Genomic DNA, 17009 nt, shown 5'->3' on the forward strand with positions numbered 1-17009 from the left:
CTTTGTTCTTGAAAGAACGGGATAGAGAGAGAGTGCGCGAGTGATAGTTCTTGCATCATCGAGGCGATTAGTCTCTTTTGAATGTCATTACTCAATGCGATGCAAAATGTACTAAGAAGACCAAAGTCAGGAATTAATTGAAACGAAGACGTCGGATTCCCTAATGTTGGTTCTAGCTCTAACTCCTCTCCAGCTGTCGCAAAGGAAATATCCAGGACAACACACTGCCACAACAACACTCAATCTCAAAAGGCGATTACATATGCAGCCCTTTGTGACGACAACTCCAGTGATACTAGCACCAGTGTTAATAGCCAGGTGTCGTCGACTGAGGGTAACAGGAAGGGCTTGGAACCAGGTTCTTGTGGGTAGAAGGGTTGATTGATTTCTAAGAACGCAAGGCTTCCCTCTAGTTACCCCATCAAGACAAGTACGAGTAAATTATACTACATATGATATACCCTGTCTGCCTTTGAAAAAGACCGCAAGATCTTGCCAAAGCTGAAGTATTCTTACCCTGTACGACATATCTTCAATGTAAAGCATGTTGCTAGTCTCAAATGATCCCAAGTTAATTAGCTACGAGTTCTCCATGTTGAATATTCTATTGCGTCTTGGGGACATGTTTCTGAAAATCTCTGCCGCCAGTACCTTGAATCAAGACAATCAAGATCGCGAGTATCACCTCCCTATCACACTTCGACCCTGGCCGACACAATATTTTTAAACTTTGGATAACCATGCTCAATCGAGGTCCCGGAAAATTTGGGTTACTGAAAGATTGGGGCCGACAAGAGTGGCCAAGCTAAAGCACATGGGTTCAAAGCGCTTCTCCGAGTCGGTCTCTTGCAAATGCATCGGAAGTGTCAGTATTCGGCCACCTCCGTAGTCAGTAAATATCTTTGATAGAAGGGTTCGCCGGATATTCCTATAATCATGATGACCGCCTGTAGCATCCACCGTCAAACCACTCAAATGGACGTGTTTCGATATCATGCAGCCCTAACAAGCTAATCTAGGACAAGCAATCCTACGCTGATCCGCTCAGCCTCGTCAATTCCTTGTCTCCAGCCTTTTCACCATACCCCACATCGCTGCCTGCTGTCCACTGTCTACAACATACATGGCAGAGGTACTTGCTATCGCTTCCGGGATAGCTGGACTCGTCAGCTTGACCATTGAAGTATTCGGCATCAGCTATGAGTACATCAATGGAGTTCGCGATGCCTCTGCTTCTGCGCGCCGATTTCTAAAGGAGTTGGAAGACTTGCAAATAGTCCTTCTCCGCGTTGAGAAGTCTGCCAAAGAAATCAACCAGGAAGAAGTATTTGGGGATGCCGGCTCGTGCCTTCTGTCGATCAAGAAAAGCAACGAATACATTGATTTACTGCAGAAGCTTCGCGACAAAATGAAGCAACGGCATACGGACTCTTCATTCCGGAACAGGATGAAGGCTCTAACATGGCCTTTCTCAGAAAAGGAGACCCTTGCTCTAACTGAGTCCTTGCATCGGCATCTCGAGATCTATCGCACTGCGTTGGCCATCGATAGCGTGTACGGTTACTGACCTTTCAAGATTGAATGAATCTTGTTGACTTATGCCTGCAGAACCATCGGAAAACTCACGTTGAGCGAAGTGAGACAGTCCAGAATCTCTCAGGCAGGCAGGTGGGGCCTAAATTTCCCCGGACGCACACTGCTCATATTATCGCAGACGCACGAATTCAAGCAATTTTGGACTGGCTGTCTCCTTTGGACATGTATCAGAAGCAACAGGATACTCTATCAAGACGACACGGTATTACAGGCTCCTGGCTTTTGATCGACACGGTATTTCAAAGCTGGCTTGACAGTGGGTACTCGCAGCGAACACTATGGTGCCCCGGAGACCGTAAGTGCTGTTCCGGGCCTAATTTTTCCTTGCTAATACGTTACCAGCGGGGACTGGTAAAACTGTCATAACGTGTGTATCGATTCCTCCTAGCACTACCTGTTCAGTATATGCTCACAGAACCATAGGTCTGTTGTTATCGATCATTTGCTCAACAACTACGCTTGCGAGGACACTAAAGTTGCGTACGTGTACTGTGATTACAAGGATCAAGCTGTACAGACAGCTTCCAATCTCGTTGCCTGTCTGGCCAGGCAAGTTATCGGACGCCCGACGGCGTTACCGCAACAATTAGAGGAATTGTACAGAAAACTCGAACAGCAGAAGAGACGGCCAAGTCTGGATGAGTTGAAGAAGCTTTTGGTATCGCTTTGCAATCTATATGAACGGACCTATATACTTGTGGACGCTCTGGACGAGTGCGAAGCAAATCGTGAGAGGAGACTATTGCTGCCTGTGCTTGAAGTCCTGCCAAATACATCCACGAGGCTCTTCGTGACTAGTCGTCCGAACAATGAGGATATCTCTCAAAGTTTCCGCAAAGCACCTCAGATTACCATAGCAGCGCCCGTTTTAGACTTACACCGATACATCATGGAGAGGATCGAAGAAAGACGAGATTCTGTTACCAAGTTAACACCCGAGCTGAAGGAAAAGATCACATCCACCGTTTCCGGCGCGGCGTCTGGCATGTATGAGTTTCCTTACTCATGTTCGAGACATACTCTTGACTGATTCTCCTTGCCAAGGTTTCTCCTCGCCGCTCTACAGATCGACCGAATCCTTGCCATCAGGACAGTCAAGGGAATTAAGTTGGCTCTTACATCGATGCCGAGAGAGTTATATGAACTATACCGACAGACCCTGGAAAGAATCCAAAAGCAAGCTGGTGATGATGGAGTATTGGGTATGAGAATCCTTAGCTGGATAACACATGCCAAGAGACCACTATCAGTCGATGAGCTACGATATGGCCTGGCCGTCGAGTACAACGACGACGACGATGACGAGGGTAAACTTAAGAATTTCGACGAGGAAAACCTCCTCTCGCCAGGAAGCTTGGTCGATGTGTGCGCGGGTCTTGTCGTGATCGATTCAACTAGTCAGATTATTCGTCTGGTGCATTTCACTACCCAGGAATACTTTGACAAGACACGCCTGCATCTATTCAAAGATGCCGAACTTGATATATCGAGAGCGTGCCTCTCTTATCTGTCTTACGACTTTGGCAAAGAATTTCTGAGCCTTCGAATCGCACTCCAATCACATCCCTTTCTCAATTATGCATCTCACCACTGGTTCTCACATGCAAGAAGGGTCATATTGGCGGAGGATCCATCCCCAATGGTTTTGAAGGTCGTAGCGCGTTTCAAGAGCTCAGATAGCATTTCAATCTCGACTGATTTATTATGCATGCTAGCGATGCCCTATTTCAGGTTTCGGCGCTTCAAAGATTGCGAAACAAGGAAGAGGTTCCCACTGGAGGTTGCTTCTTACTTGGGTCTCGAGGAGCTAGTGACCGTCCTCCTTGATCATAGTACTGGATCCTGTCCAGGTATGGATACTTCGTTAGTCATCGCGGCAATGGGAGGTGATTACAATATCAGAAAGCTACTGCTGCAATACGGAGTTCAAGTCAGTTCAACACGCAAACCTGGCGGAAGGTATACTGCTCTTGGGGATGCCTGTTGGAGGGGGCATCTATCAGTGATGAAAATTTTGATAGGCCACGGGGCGAAAATCAATAGTCCAGCTTGGGGAACCCACCCTCCATTGCATGCCGCAGCCTTTGTAGGCGACGCGATCACAGTCGATTTTCTGCTCATGAAAGGTGCCGATGTCAACGCCAGAGATTGCCTTGGAAACACGGCTTGCCACAAAGCAACGTCATGCCGTAGTGGTATAGACATCGTCAAACGCTTGGTAGATGCTCATTGCGATCTTAAAATCGCAAATACATTCGGACAAACCGCTCTTCATTGCGCAGTCGCTGTTGATAACCCTATCATAGTCGATTTTCTACTCAAGGAAGGTGCCGATGTCAACGCCAGAGGTTACAATGGACGAACGGCTTGCCACGAAGCGGCGTGGTCATTCCGTCGTAGTGGTGTGGACATCGTCAAATGCTTGGTAGATGCTCATTGCGACCTTGAAATCACAGATGACGCCGGGAAAACCGCTCTTCATTACGCAGCCGGTAGCCTTTATCCTGATATGATTATGATTGAGTTGCTCTTGGATAAGGGTGCTGATGCTTCCGCCAAGAATAAAAAAGGTGAAACCGCTCGGAACGTCGTTGAGAAACGACTCACGATCGGCGCGAGAGACGATCTTGGTCCAGAATATCGCAAAAATGATCAGCAACTACTACAAAGGATGCTCCAACTGGAACAAAACGCCTCCCCGCTCCTGCTGCAAACGACCTTTGAGTCAAGAGACTGTTTCCTGTGAGCGAAGTCCTCTTCCGCTCTTGGGTATCTAGGATCCAGTGTGTGGCAGAGTAGACATCCATGCAAGGGCAGGGGGCGATACGGGCTTCGAAACCTGACGAAGTCGAAGGGATGAGAGACGCAAAGGACGCGAGTGGTGCAGCAAGAATATGCTACATAGAACCGGTTGTTGAAGGTTGTTTCTTTGGACAGGATTTTGGATGGGGTCGACGTTATTTATGATGACTATGAACCAAAATGATCACTTAGCCCAGCTCATGCTTCGACTGATATGTAGCAGGGTCCTAATACGTCCACTGCTGACCGCAGCTTTGCAAAGACTGACTAGTGTATCGACTTCAACCTATGGGATATAGCAGGAGAACATCTGAACGACTACTTTACTGGACCAGATGAGCAATAGCACAAGCACTCAATCTGCGTTTACTTCACTCATTGATCTACTAAATCGAGGGCCATTGTTGCATCTCTCGCCATCACAGACACTCCCCAATGCGGACGAAATTCACCGCAAAACGTTGCATTTGCTACACCTCTACTATATATAAAAGTCCCAAAAGACGCAAAACCCAATCGATGAACCACGCACTCAGAAACCCAAAACACGCAAACGAAGCTCACTCACTCACTCACTCACTCACTCACCCACCCCCCCTCCTCACCCCCTCACCCTCTCATCATACAACCTTCTAAACTCCCTCTTCTTCTCCGCCACATCCCGATACCGCCTCCCGCTCCTCTCCTTCTCGAACCTCACCTTCTTCTCGTACGCGCCGCGGTCGTCGTTCCGCCACTTCTCCCGATGCGCGCCCTGGAACCGGTGCGGGATGTAGCCGCCCTCTGCCGCGACCCAGTCGTAGCGGTTGGTCGTGATAGGGAGGCGGGCGCGGGGGTGGGCAGAAGTGGCGGGGTGGGTGAAGTGGGAGGGGGCGTTGCCCATTGTTGGATGGTTGGTATTGTTTGTGGGGTTGTTGGGGAGGGTGGGGATGGGAGAGGATGGGATGAGATGGAGGGGAGGAAGGAAGGGAGATATAGGGGTTATATGCTATATCAATTTCAAGAGTGAGAGCGGTCGGAGGTATCGAGTCTCTCGCACAAAGAGATGATGTGGGAGGTCCATTGTGAAGCAAATGCTTTGTCTACACAATTCCCATTGTATGGCCGCAAAGAGTTCGACAAAGACAATGCAATTGTTCTTCGTCTCGTGTGGTAACACATGAGATGAGGGTTACGACGAACAACGACGATGGCCCAAAACACCGTTAGCGTACACGTACGACCCTCAGTTGCACACGCTAATCTGCACTCAAACAACTCATGCAAAACAACTACCGCCGGCAGAAACAACAACCCGCATACTAGCCCAACGGTTACGCCTTGCGCCAGTAACGCATCGGCATATGTCCGCGCGAGGCTGGTCATGCACATGCCGACGATGGTCAAAGAGGAACCGAAGAAGATGGAGAAGCGCGTATAGTCAGCGTCATACAGGGAACCAGAAAGGATACTGATGACCATGAGGAGGAGGCCTTGGAAGGATTCAATCCAGGCGACGGAAGATTCAGAAGACGAAGAAGAGAACAGTTGGTAGTGTAAATGTTCGGAAGGTGCTGTATGTGTATACGACGCCTCTATTTTTTGGGAAAGGAGGGTGCGTGGATAGTTATTGATTGCCGAAAGTCAAAAGTGAATGTCGTCCAGGCGCGGATGGGTATAAGAGAGTGTGGAGACGAGGCTGAACGACGCAGCACGACTCGCAACACGCGTGAAAGACAATGGAGCAAGAAGCCATGACTTGATCCAGGCTGTGAGGCCGCCATCCGGAGGTTCATCGTCTGCTGATGATGGTAGTACTGGCTCCTCTTCACGTCTGGTGGCTAGGCTTTGAAATGCGGTCGTCGCTGCGGGCTTTGGTTCAGTTGTCTTTCGAATCTTTCATGACTTCGAATCCTTAGATTTTAGGGGTAGCCAGAGCTGAGGTTAAGCCCAGGATATCCCTTTTCCATCCAAAAACAAATAGGCAGCGGACCGTTCAATTTGTTACTGCTCTGATTGATTTTCTGGTTCCTCCACGTATACTAGTTGATGATGTTGGTATGAAGGAACTTGATCGTTTCGACTTGTGTGCATGTGGACCTGCGAGATTGCATTGGTCATAAAAGAATGGCTCTCCTTCGCCATCGATTCTCAGGTATGACAGATTCAACCCACATGACACTAGAAGACACACTACAAGAAGAAGATCTCATACCCGACCAATGCGAGCCGATCGGAGCACAAATGGCTCGGGCGATGTCCTCCCGCACCCCCTGCGCGCTTACTCTTCTAGGATCGCGAATCAGTCATACCGATCTGTCCACTCTAGTTGGCAGCATTTGGGTCTGATATGTTATATGTTATACCCGAGTGGGCCATACATCTTCGTTGCCCGGAGTGTAAAGACGTTAGCTGAGCAGGTAATTTTTTCAGTTTGTACGTAGGCACATTGCCCTAAAAAACCTCTGCGATCTATACCTACTACGCCTTTATCCATCGGTGCATTCACTCCGACCTCACAATACCCACGTCTCTTAGGAGCTGGCTCGCATTATTTGTTACTTGCAGAGAGTCTAGGCCCTGCGAGAATAGATCGCCATCATACCCAATACTTTCGAGTCCAATCTCTTCGTTGGGGAATCCGCCGAGTGAGGAACGTATTCTATCTGAAGTTTAAGGCCCACTGACGCTGACAGAGATCGCCGTTTTCCACCCGCGTAAGGTCGTAGAGGGTATCGACTTCATCCTCAAAAGTGTTAATAATCCTGCGCTGAATAGTGCTTTTTCCAGCGCGGAGCATTGGCTTCTCTTTGCTTGTGAGCCGGGTCATACCCTTCGAAGTTTGGCCATGGGCCGGGCAGCCCTCGCATGCTCGTTAGTTATATATTGCCATATGCTCTACAATAGAGCACATTCAACTTTAGAAAAAGAGTCTGCTTTAGCTCTATAAGAACTCCAGCTTGAAATACGCGACAGAAGGGCTCGTCTGGGTGGAAAACACTGTTGAAAGAAGTACTCCATGTTTGACCTTAATCACTTTGGGGATGCCCGTTGAGCAAGAGTTGTGAGAGACGACGAGTATTTCGCATCTCGCTTCTCAAAGATTTTGTTGAACGGAAATCGCAGACAGAATCTCGTTGTCTAACCATTTACCCAGTCGGAACAGCGACTTGTTTGCCGATCGGGAGAATAGCTTGCGGAGTCAGCCAGATCTTCCATTGCACTTTCTCAAGGAGTTCAAGTTGTGCCTCGACGCTGTTGCGAAAGGATGGAACGAACAATTGGTCGGGTGCCTTAGCTTTCGAACAACATGGATGGCAGAGTCATGGTGAGGGGACATCCGCTATAACTTGTAGCGCGTTCTACAAAGCTGCAGATGGCCAGATTTCCCGTACCTTGTGTCCGACGGCCCGGGTAGCTAACGGTCTTGCAGATTTGAGTCTTGCCCAAGACACTCTGCATCCACCAGGCGCGACGATTGACTCGTACGCAAATTGAGCATAGGAGACGTGACTGAACCCCTCACTTCCGTTTCTGGATCGAAGGCTAGAGGCGAAGGGCGCTGTGTAGCCATCACGCGCACTTTCATCAATGAAGTGAGGTATCGAACGGTGGCCATAGTTGGGAGAAGTTGTCTGTGTATGCAGTTTGGCAAGCGAGTCAAAACTTTCTTAGGGCGTAATGATGCAGAGTGGGAAAAGTGCAAACCAAGGGGCAGTACTTCCCTTTAGCAGCTTGACGGATTTTAAGATTGTGGTGCCATTTCGGTGTTGTAGTTCCGGTTTCCTTTTCTTGTGGCATGTCGTCTTCTCACTCATCTAGATTTTGCAATCTGTCAAGCTACTCGCGTCGTCTTCCTCGGAGTATGTCATCAACCAGTGTTTGGTCGACACGAACGGGACCAATAATGTTTTCTCGAAGCCACCAATGACCTAGAAGCTAGCGAACCTTTCCGCTGTGCTAGTGCTGTCTCGCGTAACGTCCCATGAAAACTACACGCACAAATAAGTTCTAAATAATAATTAGCTAGGTCCTAAGGCCCAGCCGCACGCAGATAGTAATCCACTATATAGCTCAGCTTTAGAAAAACTCTCTCTATATAAAATAGAAGATCTAAAGTCTAAGTATAAAAAAACGCTAAAAAATAAGACGCGGGTAAGTGAGAAAAGTCTAAAAAATCTCTTTTTTACGATAAGAGGAATAAGAATAAAGAGTAAGAAATAGAGGGGATATCGTCTATTTAAAGCTCTTTTAATATAGTAATCTCAATTATTCTACTATAAGTATATATTATATCTCTCTCTTACTAATTCTTAATTAAACTATAGCGATTAATATTATTTTATATAATATTCTATAAAAACTATATATATAAATAAATTCTAAATAATAATTAGCTAGATTTTAAAGCTTAATTATATATAAATAGTAATTTACTATATAATTTAACTCTAGAAAAACTCTTAAAATAGATTTATATCTAATAGAAACTATTAGCTTTAAATTAAATAAGAACGCTAAAAATAATATAATATAATAAGAATATAGATCGAATATATTTCGATATATAAGCGATATAAGTTAGACTTTTAATAATTAAATAATTAAATCTTATTATTAATTAAATCGATATCTCTCGCGAAGATAGCGATTTTTTTATAAAAAAGAGTATTCTAAGTAATAACTCGAGTAATTAAGTATATATAAGTACTACGTAATATAGTAATAACGTATTATCTTATAAAGACTTTATTCGAATTAAATAGTAGCGATAATTTATTAATAGAAAAGCGAGTAAATAAGTTTTATAGTAAATAAATAGAGTAGATATTATTATTTATAGCGATAATAGATAGAATAATTTCTTTTCTAAATAAATTCGTCTTTAAGATTAATAGAAATAATTTTATATAATAATTATAAAGCGTAACTAAACGTCTTATAATATATTATTATTTAAAATTACTATTCTCGAATTTAATCTAAAATTATATAAATTCGCTTATATAAAGAAATATAATAAATGTGAGATAAAAAGAAAGTATATAAGATAGCTTTTTTAAGGAAGTTTTATTAAATTAGATAAGAATATAGAGTAGTAAATCTTATATAATTAAATAATATTTTTTAATATTAATCTCGTTATATAATCTATAAATATCGATAATTATCTACTATAATAGTAGATAATAAAAGATCTTAAGATTCTCGAATTCTATATTTATATAAGCTAATTAAATATCTATAAAATAGATCTTAATAGATTTAATCTAAATATAATAGTTAATTAAATATACTATCTAGTTAATAAGTAATTAAATAATAGCGAAAAATACGATAGTTTTTAATAGAGTATAAAATTCGATATAGAAGACCTTTATCGTTTAATAGCTACTTCTTATTTTATTAATTAGACTCTATTAGAGATATCTCGCAATATTATAATTTAAAGAAGTCTTTTTATATTATAATTTAGATAGATTATAGCTTAATAATTTCTATATAAGTTAAAAGCGCTTAGTTATAAATATAAATTAATAATTTTATTAAATTTAAAGCGAAAAAGTAAATCGATTAAAGTATTTCACTTAATAGAGATTTAAATTATATTATAAACGATATTATACTAAGCGAATAATATAATTATTTACTTAAGTAATACTATAGTTAATCTATATATAGAATTACTATAAATACTCTTAATAATAATATTATTATTATAATAGAGTATAAGATATAATTAATATAAATAGAATAGCTATCTACGAATGATTATAAGAACAATAAATATCTTTTTAAATTAGATATTCTTTTTATAATAGCGAATAGCGAAGTATATACTAAATGTATCGTCTAGTTTAGAATAAATAGCGATATTCTTAAGGATATATTCTTCTATTTCGAGTTTATTAAAAGCGTTTATCTATATAGAATAGTAATAATATATAACTATATAGCGAAGTAGATATATCTTATTTTATCTAAATAGAAAGATATTTTATTAGCGTAAATTCGCTATAATTACGGCGATAATATAATAATATTCTTATTTTTAAATAGTGCGGAGTAGAGTTTTCTTAGAAAAGTCTTACTAGAGATTATTACTTTAATAAAGAAAAATAGTAGACTTATCGCTAACTTAAGCTTATTATAAAAAATACTTCGTCTATTTAAAAGAGCTTTTATTAACTTTTTCGTTTATTTTAGCTTATCGAAAGAAAGTCTAATCTTTATCTTCTCGCTATCGAATTAAATTTCTAAAAATTCTATAAAAATATCTTTCTTATCTTTAGTGTAATTTATCTTTAGATTATAGTTATTATAGATAATATTAAAGTCTTTACTAAATTAAATTAAATTATTATTAGACGAAAAAATAGTAAAGAAATTATTTAGATAGTGAAATATAATACTCTAGAAGAGAATAATAATAAGTATTTAATAAAGGGCTTTAGCGAATAGATTAAAAATAAAGGGCGCGATACGTAGATTAAATAATAGAAATCTATTAATATAATAGAAGTTATTTTAAAAGAAATCTAGTAGCTAAAAATCTAATTCGACTATAAAGATATATCTAAATACGTTAATAAGATCTTATTTAATTATAATTATACTTTAATTCTAAGTAAGTAGAATATCGATAATATCGTTTAATATAATATACTCGAATACTTTATAAATTTTATAAATATAATAATTAACGAAGTATAGCCGTAAGAAGAAAAGATTATAAATTCTTCTTTAGCTATTATTATGCTTCGGGATAAGATCTAATAAGAATAAAATAAAGTATTTTAAGAGTTTTATATCTAATCTTATTAGATAATCGTTATTATCTTACTTTTAAAGATCTTTAAATAGTATTTCGAATGTTATAGCGATATTAAGATAAGATTTACTTAATAATAACTAACTAAGATCTTAATAGCTTATTTTAATATCGCGAGTAATAATTATAAGTAAGATATTAGCGAATATCTAATTAAGATAATTCTTAAGTTATTTCTTTTAGTCGTCTTTCTTTAATAGACTATATCTCTTTAGTAAAGACTTACTTAGCGAGATAAGTATATATAAAAATAACTTAATTATTAACTTAAGATCTCTCGATATTAGTTATAGTTAAGAGATAAAAGAAAATTTTATACTTAGCGAGATAATATTAATAAAGATTTCGTTAATATAGCTAATAGTAGAATATAATAAGTTATATATATTATATATATATAGATAATAATAGTCTTAAGCGTTATAGAGTTTATTATAATTAAATTAATTATAGTAGAATAGTTAAAAATTTTAAAAATTTTAATAAGAAGATATAGAAGTAGTATTATAATATATCTAAGATAAAGTTTAACTTAAGCGTAAATTATATAGTAGATAGACTTTCGATTAGATCGACGAAGATCGCTATTTTAAAATTTAATTTTTTAAGTAATTATCAGTATTCGCTATATATAAATATTATCTTAATAAAACTAAATTCTATTATAAATGAAAATCTTATAAAAATAATATATCGATTAGAAGATATAGATAGTTAATAAATTAGAAATATAGTAGTAATAATTTAATAGAGTTTCTTAAAGAAGTAAGATAATTATTTTATAAGCGAAGAAATATATAATTTAACTATAGACCTCGAAGTATCGAAGAAACTCTTTAAATTTTTTAATCTTCTTATCGCTATTAGCGAGACGATTAATAAAGCTATTAAATAGTTTATTAAGATATTTAATATCGAATATTTTATAGTAGATTTATTTAATATATTTTAGATTTATCGCTTTAAAATAAAGAAGAAGAAGAGTTATTATAAGATTATTTATCTATAAATCTAAAAAATTTCTATAAAATTTGAAATTGCTAATCGCGCGTATATCGCGGAAATTACAAAATTCGCTAGATTAGTAAATCTAATTAGAATCTATCTAAATTTCGTCGGTTTAATAACTATCTTAATCTTTTTCGCTAGTTCTATTAGTTTAATAGCAATATATATAAAAAAAGAAAAGTTCTAATAATTAATATTACGACGGTAAAATTCTATAATAATAAGTATTAATATTAACTTAAATTTAGCTATAGAATTAAACGATTTAATAAAATTAGTCGCGTAAGTAATACTCTAATATAGCGTATAATAATATATATATTAATAATAATATATATTAATAATATATATATATAGAATAGTACTTAGAGTATATTAGAGTATATTACGTAAAAATCTTAAAGTTATTAAAATTTTTTAAAGTTATTAAATTAATAGAACTAGCGAAAAGAGTTAGATATAAATAAAGTTTACTTAATAGACTAAATCGTACTTATAATACGAACCCGACGGAAATTATACGAAAATTTACTTTTTAAATTTATAGATATTATCTTAATATAAAAAGAAGCGATATAATATTACTTTCGTTTTAAATAATATTAATATTCTCTACTATAATAGAGTTAAAGTTAATTATAGAATTTAAAAAGATATAGATAATAATTAGAGAGATAAAGCGAATAAAAATAGTTAATAGATTAATAATATAGAGACTTAAGATATAAGCTAGTATATAATAGAGATAGTTAATTAGTAATAAGTATAAATCTTATTAATCTCGCTTTATATATAGGCGAGTTTATCGCGATCGTAAAATATATTATTTTCGTCGATCTATTCTTATTCGAGTTTCTAATAAGCGAATTATAAATTATAATTAAATAATATAGAAATTAAGAACTAGCTCTAATAGAATAAGCGATTTTTATTAAAGAATCTAGCTGATAAATAGAGAATATAGCGAGAATAGAGAGGGGTAAGAATTTATTAGAAAGTCCTTCTATAGATTTAGTAGGCGGTTTTTATAGAGATAATAATTTAATAATAGTAGTCTAATATATAGCTATAGCCTTTGCGATAAACTTATAAAAACGCTTAAGGGTTATTAATAGTAGCTGAATAGCAATGATATAAGTAGAAGAATAATATATTTTTAAATGAAAAATTGCTTTCGTCTGATGTTAGAAAATGAAAAAAGTCTAAAAACCTCTTTTTGTGATGAGAGGAATAAGAATAAAGAGCAAGAAACGGGGGGACATCGTCTATTCAAGGCTCTTCCAATATGATAATCTCGGCTATCCTGTCATAAGTGTGTGCTGTGCCTCTCCCTCACTAGCCCCCAATTAAGCTGTGGCGAATATTGCAAACACTTGCGTAAGGCACTTAGCCGTCGTGGATAGGTAGGGATGTCAAAGATTTGACTGGACGGTACTCCATAGAGCCTCCCTGCAATTTGAAAATTTTCTCCCTTTTGGAGCTTTGTGAAGATACGATCGATCAGAACGAGGGAGGCTGAGATATGCCCATTGTGTATGAATTTCACGTACGGATACCCAAAGCTAAAATACGATACCGTATCTTACTTTACCTCCGGAACGAACCGTACTAGTACCTAGCGCCCGCTTCATCTTCCTTCCTTCCTTCTTTCCTTCCTTCTTTCCTTTCTTCTTTCCTTTCTTCTTTCCTTCCTTCTTTCCTTTTTTCCTTCTTCCCTCCTTCCTTCCTTCTTTTCTTCCTTCTTTTCTTCTTCTTTTTTTTCTTCTTTCCTTCCTTCTTTCCTTCCTTCTTTTCTTTCTTCTTTCCTTCCTTCTTTCCTTCCTTCTTTCCTTCCTTCTTTCCTTCCTTCCTTCCTTCCTTCTTTTCTTCCTTCCTTTCTTTCTTCTTTCCTTCCTTCCTTCTTTCCTTCCTTCCTTCCTTCCCTCCCTCTTATGCCACCATACGCCAAATACTGATGCGCGAACCTTATACCCTTGTGCGTAACAATTCCCTAAGACTATGAGCGCATCTCCAAGCACCCAACGAGCCGGAAAGCGAGGAGGTACCGCCTTCGGATCGGGACCGCGTACGAATTCCAGCAGCAGCGTCTTAAAGATTGGGCATTTCGTGTGTGCCATTTATTCTGCAGCGAGGCCAGGAACGGGCGTTCTGGCAATTGGGGATTAGAGATTTTGAGAGCGCGTCAGAGATAGGTAGGTTCAGGCAAGGGGGTGAGTAGAATTTGGTGAATTTGGGTTAGGTATGTATTGATCAAGGACGAGTCGATTGTGAATTCATCTATGTACATGAGCACCATTACGGTAATATGTCCGTTTCTTATATATATCCAAGACGTATCGTCCCTCGCATGCATACGGATTATGTTTCCAACGATACCTACCACGAATGCCGACGTTGCTATACCAAAGAGCCCGTTTTCGTCAAAAAACCCCTAGAAAACAGAAAAAATTCCGCCACCCAAGAATATAACCAAAAGCCAAGTACCCAAGCGTAAGCAGATTTTTATTTCACGGCCCCTTCCGCCCTGGGTCCTCCCAAACGCCCACTCCTTCGCACTGCTTCGGCACTCTACATCGAACTCTCAAGTTTTCGGGTACCGTTTTCCAGAGTACCTCTCTGACCTCGTTTGCGACCTTTTCGACGCTGTCAATGGCCCAGAGGACGTCTAGATGCTCATACTCTTCTATAATCTTCGAATGCACGACTCGAACATGAGGCTCTCTACCCCTTTCGAATCGTCGGAGCAGCCGTCGGCCCTCGACCAGTTCGTCAGAGCCCGCGACCCAGAGGGCAAATGGTGGGACGCGCTCGTCGAACCAGGCTTTGCGGCCGCGATCGGGATGAGGTTGGTCCGGGTGGCTCTGACCGTCCAACATGCGTTCTGTTGAGTGTTCGGTGCTGTGGGCGTAATAATCGTCTTCTTCTTCATCCTCTTCATCTTCGATTTCTCCTTCTTCGCGAGTAGCGAGGATGCATTTCTGGCTCGCGAAGCATTCACGACCAAGCCACCAGCGCATACTCTCTGCGCTCACGTACACAGGCGCAAATTGGAACATGCGGTTTCGAAGCCCCTGGTCCCAGCGATCGTCGGTCCAGTTGAAGAGGAAAGAGAAGACGCGGTAGCCTAGTGCGCCATAAAGGCGTCCTGGCAGAAACGAGTGCATTGTCATCATGAAAGGGATGAAGGAATGGATCCCGAACATAATGCGGAACATGCCTGGTGAGATTATCCGCATGAATTTCAGATACATTTTCCCAATCAAAGGCCCCGCATACACCGCCGGTGCAAGTGCACAGAAGACGCTAAGCTTCTCTCCCAGGTCCGGCCGCTGCTCCTTTGCTAATGCCACAAATGTTGCAGTCGTCCCTTGCGAGTGGCAGATCAGGCCTAACTTTGAGAATCCAGTCTCGAAAAGCACGCGAGACACAAGAGCGGGAAGATCCATGACGCCCATCTGTCGGATATTCCAATTCCACATTCTGGGGTCGGTGGTTTTAAGAAGTTGGTGCTGTGGATTGAACCCGCAGCGGTTGTTGCCGAGCCAGACGTCGTATCCGGATTTGCACAGATAGAAGGCTAGGGAGGAGTCATCATTAGCGCAGTACGCGCCTGACGATTGAAGGAGACCGTGGATGAGGAGAATGGGGTATTTGCAAGTTCTCGACGAGTTTGTCGATGATGACGATGTAGCGCGGCTGTCATTGGAGCGGTCGTGGTCGAAAGCCTTGGGGAAGACGACGGGGGCACCATGGGCGCGCTGGGATGGAGAAGCGGGTCTGTATTCTTTCGGGTTGTATACATGGTCGAGCTGAATAATAAAGCCGTCCTCGGTCATGACCTCGTAGCTTTCCGCGTCCAGGCCTACCCTTCGCGCGTAGTACCCAAGATCGCAAACAAGGGGATCTGGGCCACCTTCTGTAGGCTCGAATTCCTCATCTCGCTGACCGGCCTCCTCTTCCTCGTTACCGTCTTCGGCATTCGAACTCCTCTTGCGCCGTCGTTTTATCTTCCACTCCCTTGCCTCCTCATCCCTGATATGTTGTCTCCTCCTTTCTTCTTCGTAGAACGGCCGTCGCGCGTCAGGATTGCGGAAGGCCAAACGTATTCCTATGTGCTGAAACATTAACGGTATACTGGTAAATGCTGATCCGAGGACAATGACGCCGAGAAAAGCAAGAGAAAGTATAGCTGACGAGACTCGGAAGCCGATGCACTGTATGTCTCGTAGTACGGATGGGGGCCCATATAGGGGTAATTCTGGAAATAGAGGATTCGTTCTCGAGGGAGGTATAGCGTTGCGTAGAGATGCGTCCGGTCTGGTGGACTGTGTAGACTCTGCTTGACTTGACGCTTCACCGGTTTCCTCGTGTTTTAGACGCGCTGGGTCATGCCTTTGGTGGTTAGACTTGGAGCTCTGGCCTTTGACCTGGTCTCTTAATCTATTCAGCTCCAATGCCTCCTTCAGTGGTACTGCCGGCAGTCTTGCACCATTCTCAGTCTCAATCACTGGATCTTGTGGGGTGATAAAGCGCGCCTCGACGGCCAGGGCGCCCCTGCTGTCCTCATCTTTGGCGTCATGTGCCTGGAGGGATAGCTTTTCGGATTGGTGTGTGAATTTGATGGCAGTGCTTGTCTTTGCCTCTGCGATCTCTTTTGCCATTTGGGACTCGAGATTAAGTCCGAGATTTCGGCCGAGGGAAACGATCAGGGGCACGGAGCAAGAGAGGGTGCTTAGCAGGGTATTCTTCGAACATGGGCTTGTATGAAGATGATAGCAGTCATCATTAGCTG

At 40.5% G+C, this 17009-nt stretch overlaps 4 protein-coding genes across 4 annotated transcripts; 2 read left to right on the forward strand and 2 right to left on the reverse strand.

The window, feature by feature from the left end:
* Positions 1 to 1123: 1123 nt before the first annotated feature.
* Positions 1124 to 1850, forward strand: HO173_010393 (uncharacterized protein; the record flags this gene model as incomplete). The annotated part of the gene is made up of 3 exons (XM_037312278.1): positions 1124 to 1554; positions 1609 to 1668; positions 1715 to 1850. 3 exons carry the CDS (start codon positions 1124 to 1126, stop codon positions 1848 to 1850), a joined length of 627 nt encoding a protein of 208 aa, XP_037160864.1.
* Positions 1851 to 1874: 24 nt separating this feature from the next.
* Positions 1875 to 4342, forward strand: HO173_010394 (uncharacterized protein; the record flags this gene model as incomplete). Its single annotated transcript, XM_037312279.1, has 3 exons — positions 1875 to 1891; positions 2020 to 2583; positions 2641 to 4342. The coding sequence occupies 3 exons, from the start codon at positions 1875 to 1877 to the stop codon at positions 4340 to 4342; spliced, it is 2283 nt and encodes a 760-aa protein (XP_037160865.1).
* A 657-nt stretch (positions 4343 to 4999) lies between these two features.
* On the reverse strand, positions 5000 to 5859 carry HO173_010395 (uncharacterized protein; the record flags this gene model as incomplete). Its single annotated transcript, XM_037312280.1, has 2 exons — positions 5000 to 5386; positions 5701 to 5859. The coding sequence occupies 2 exons, from the start codon at positions 5857 to 5859 to the stop codon at positions 5000 to 5002; spliced, it is 546 nt and encodes a 181-aa protein (XP_037160866.1).
* An 8865-nt stretch (positions 5860 to 14724) lies between these two features.
* Positions 14725 to 16878, reverse strand: HO173_010396 (uncharacterized protein; the record flags this gene model as incomplete). Its single annotated transcript, XM_037312281.1, has 1 exon — positions 14725 to 16878. The coding sequence occupies one exon, from the start codon at positions 16876 to 16878 to the stop codon at positions 14725 to 14727; it is 2154 nt and encodes a 717-aa protein (XP_037160867.1).
* Between the last annotated feature and the right edge of the window lie 131 nt (positions 16879 to 17009).

This window comes from Letharia columbiana (genome assembly GCF_014066305.1).
Source record: "Letharia columbiana isolate WasteWater2 chromosome Unknown Sc0000048_s0, whole genome shotgun sequence".
Lineage (NCBI taxonomy): Eukaryota > Fungi > Ascomycota > Lecanoromycetes > Lecanorales > Parmeliaceae > Letharia > Letharia columbiana.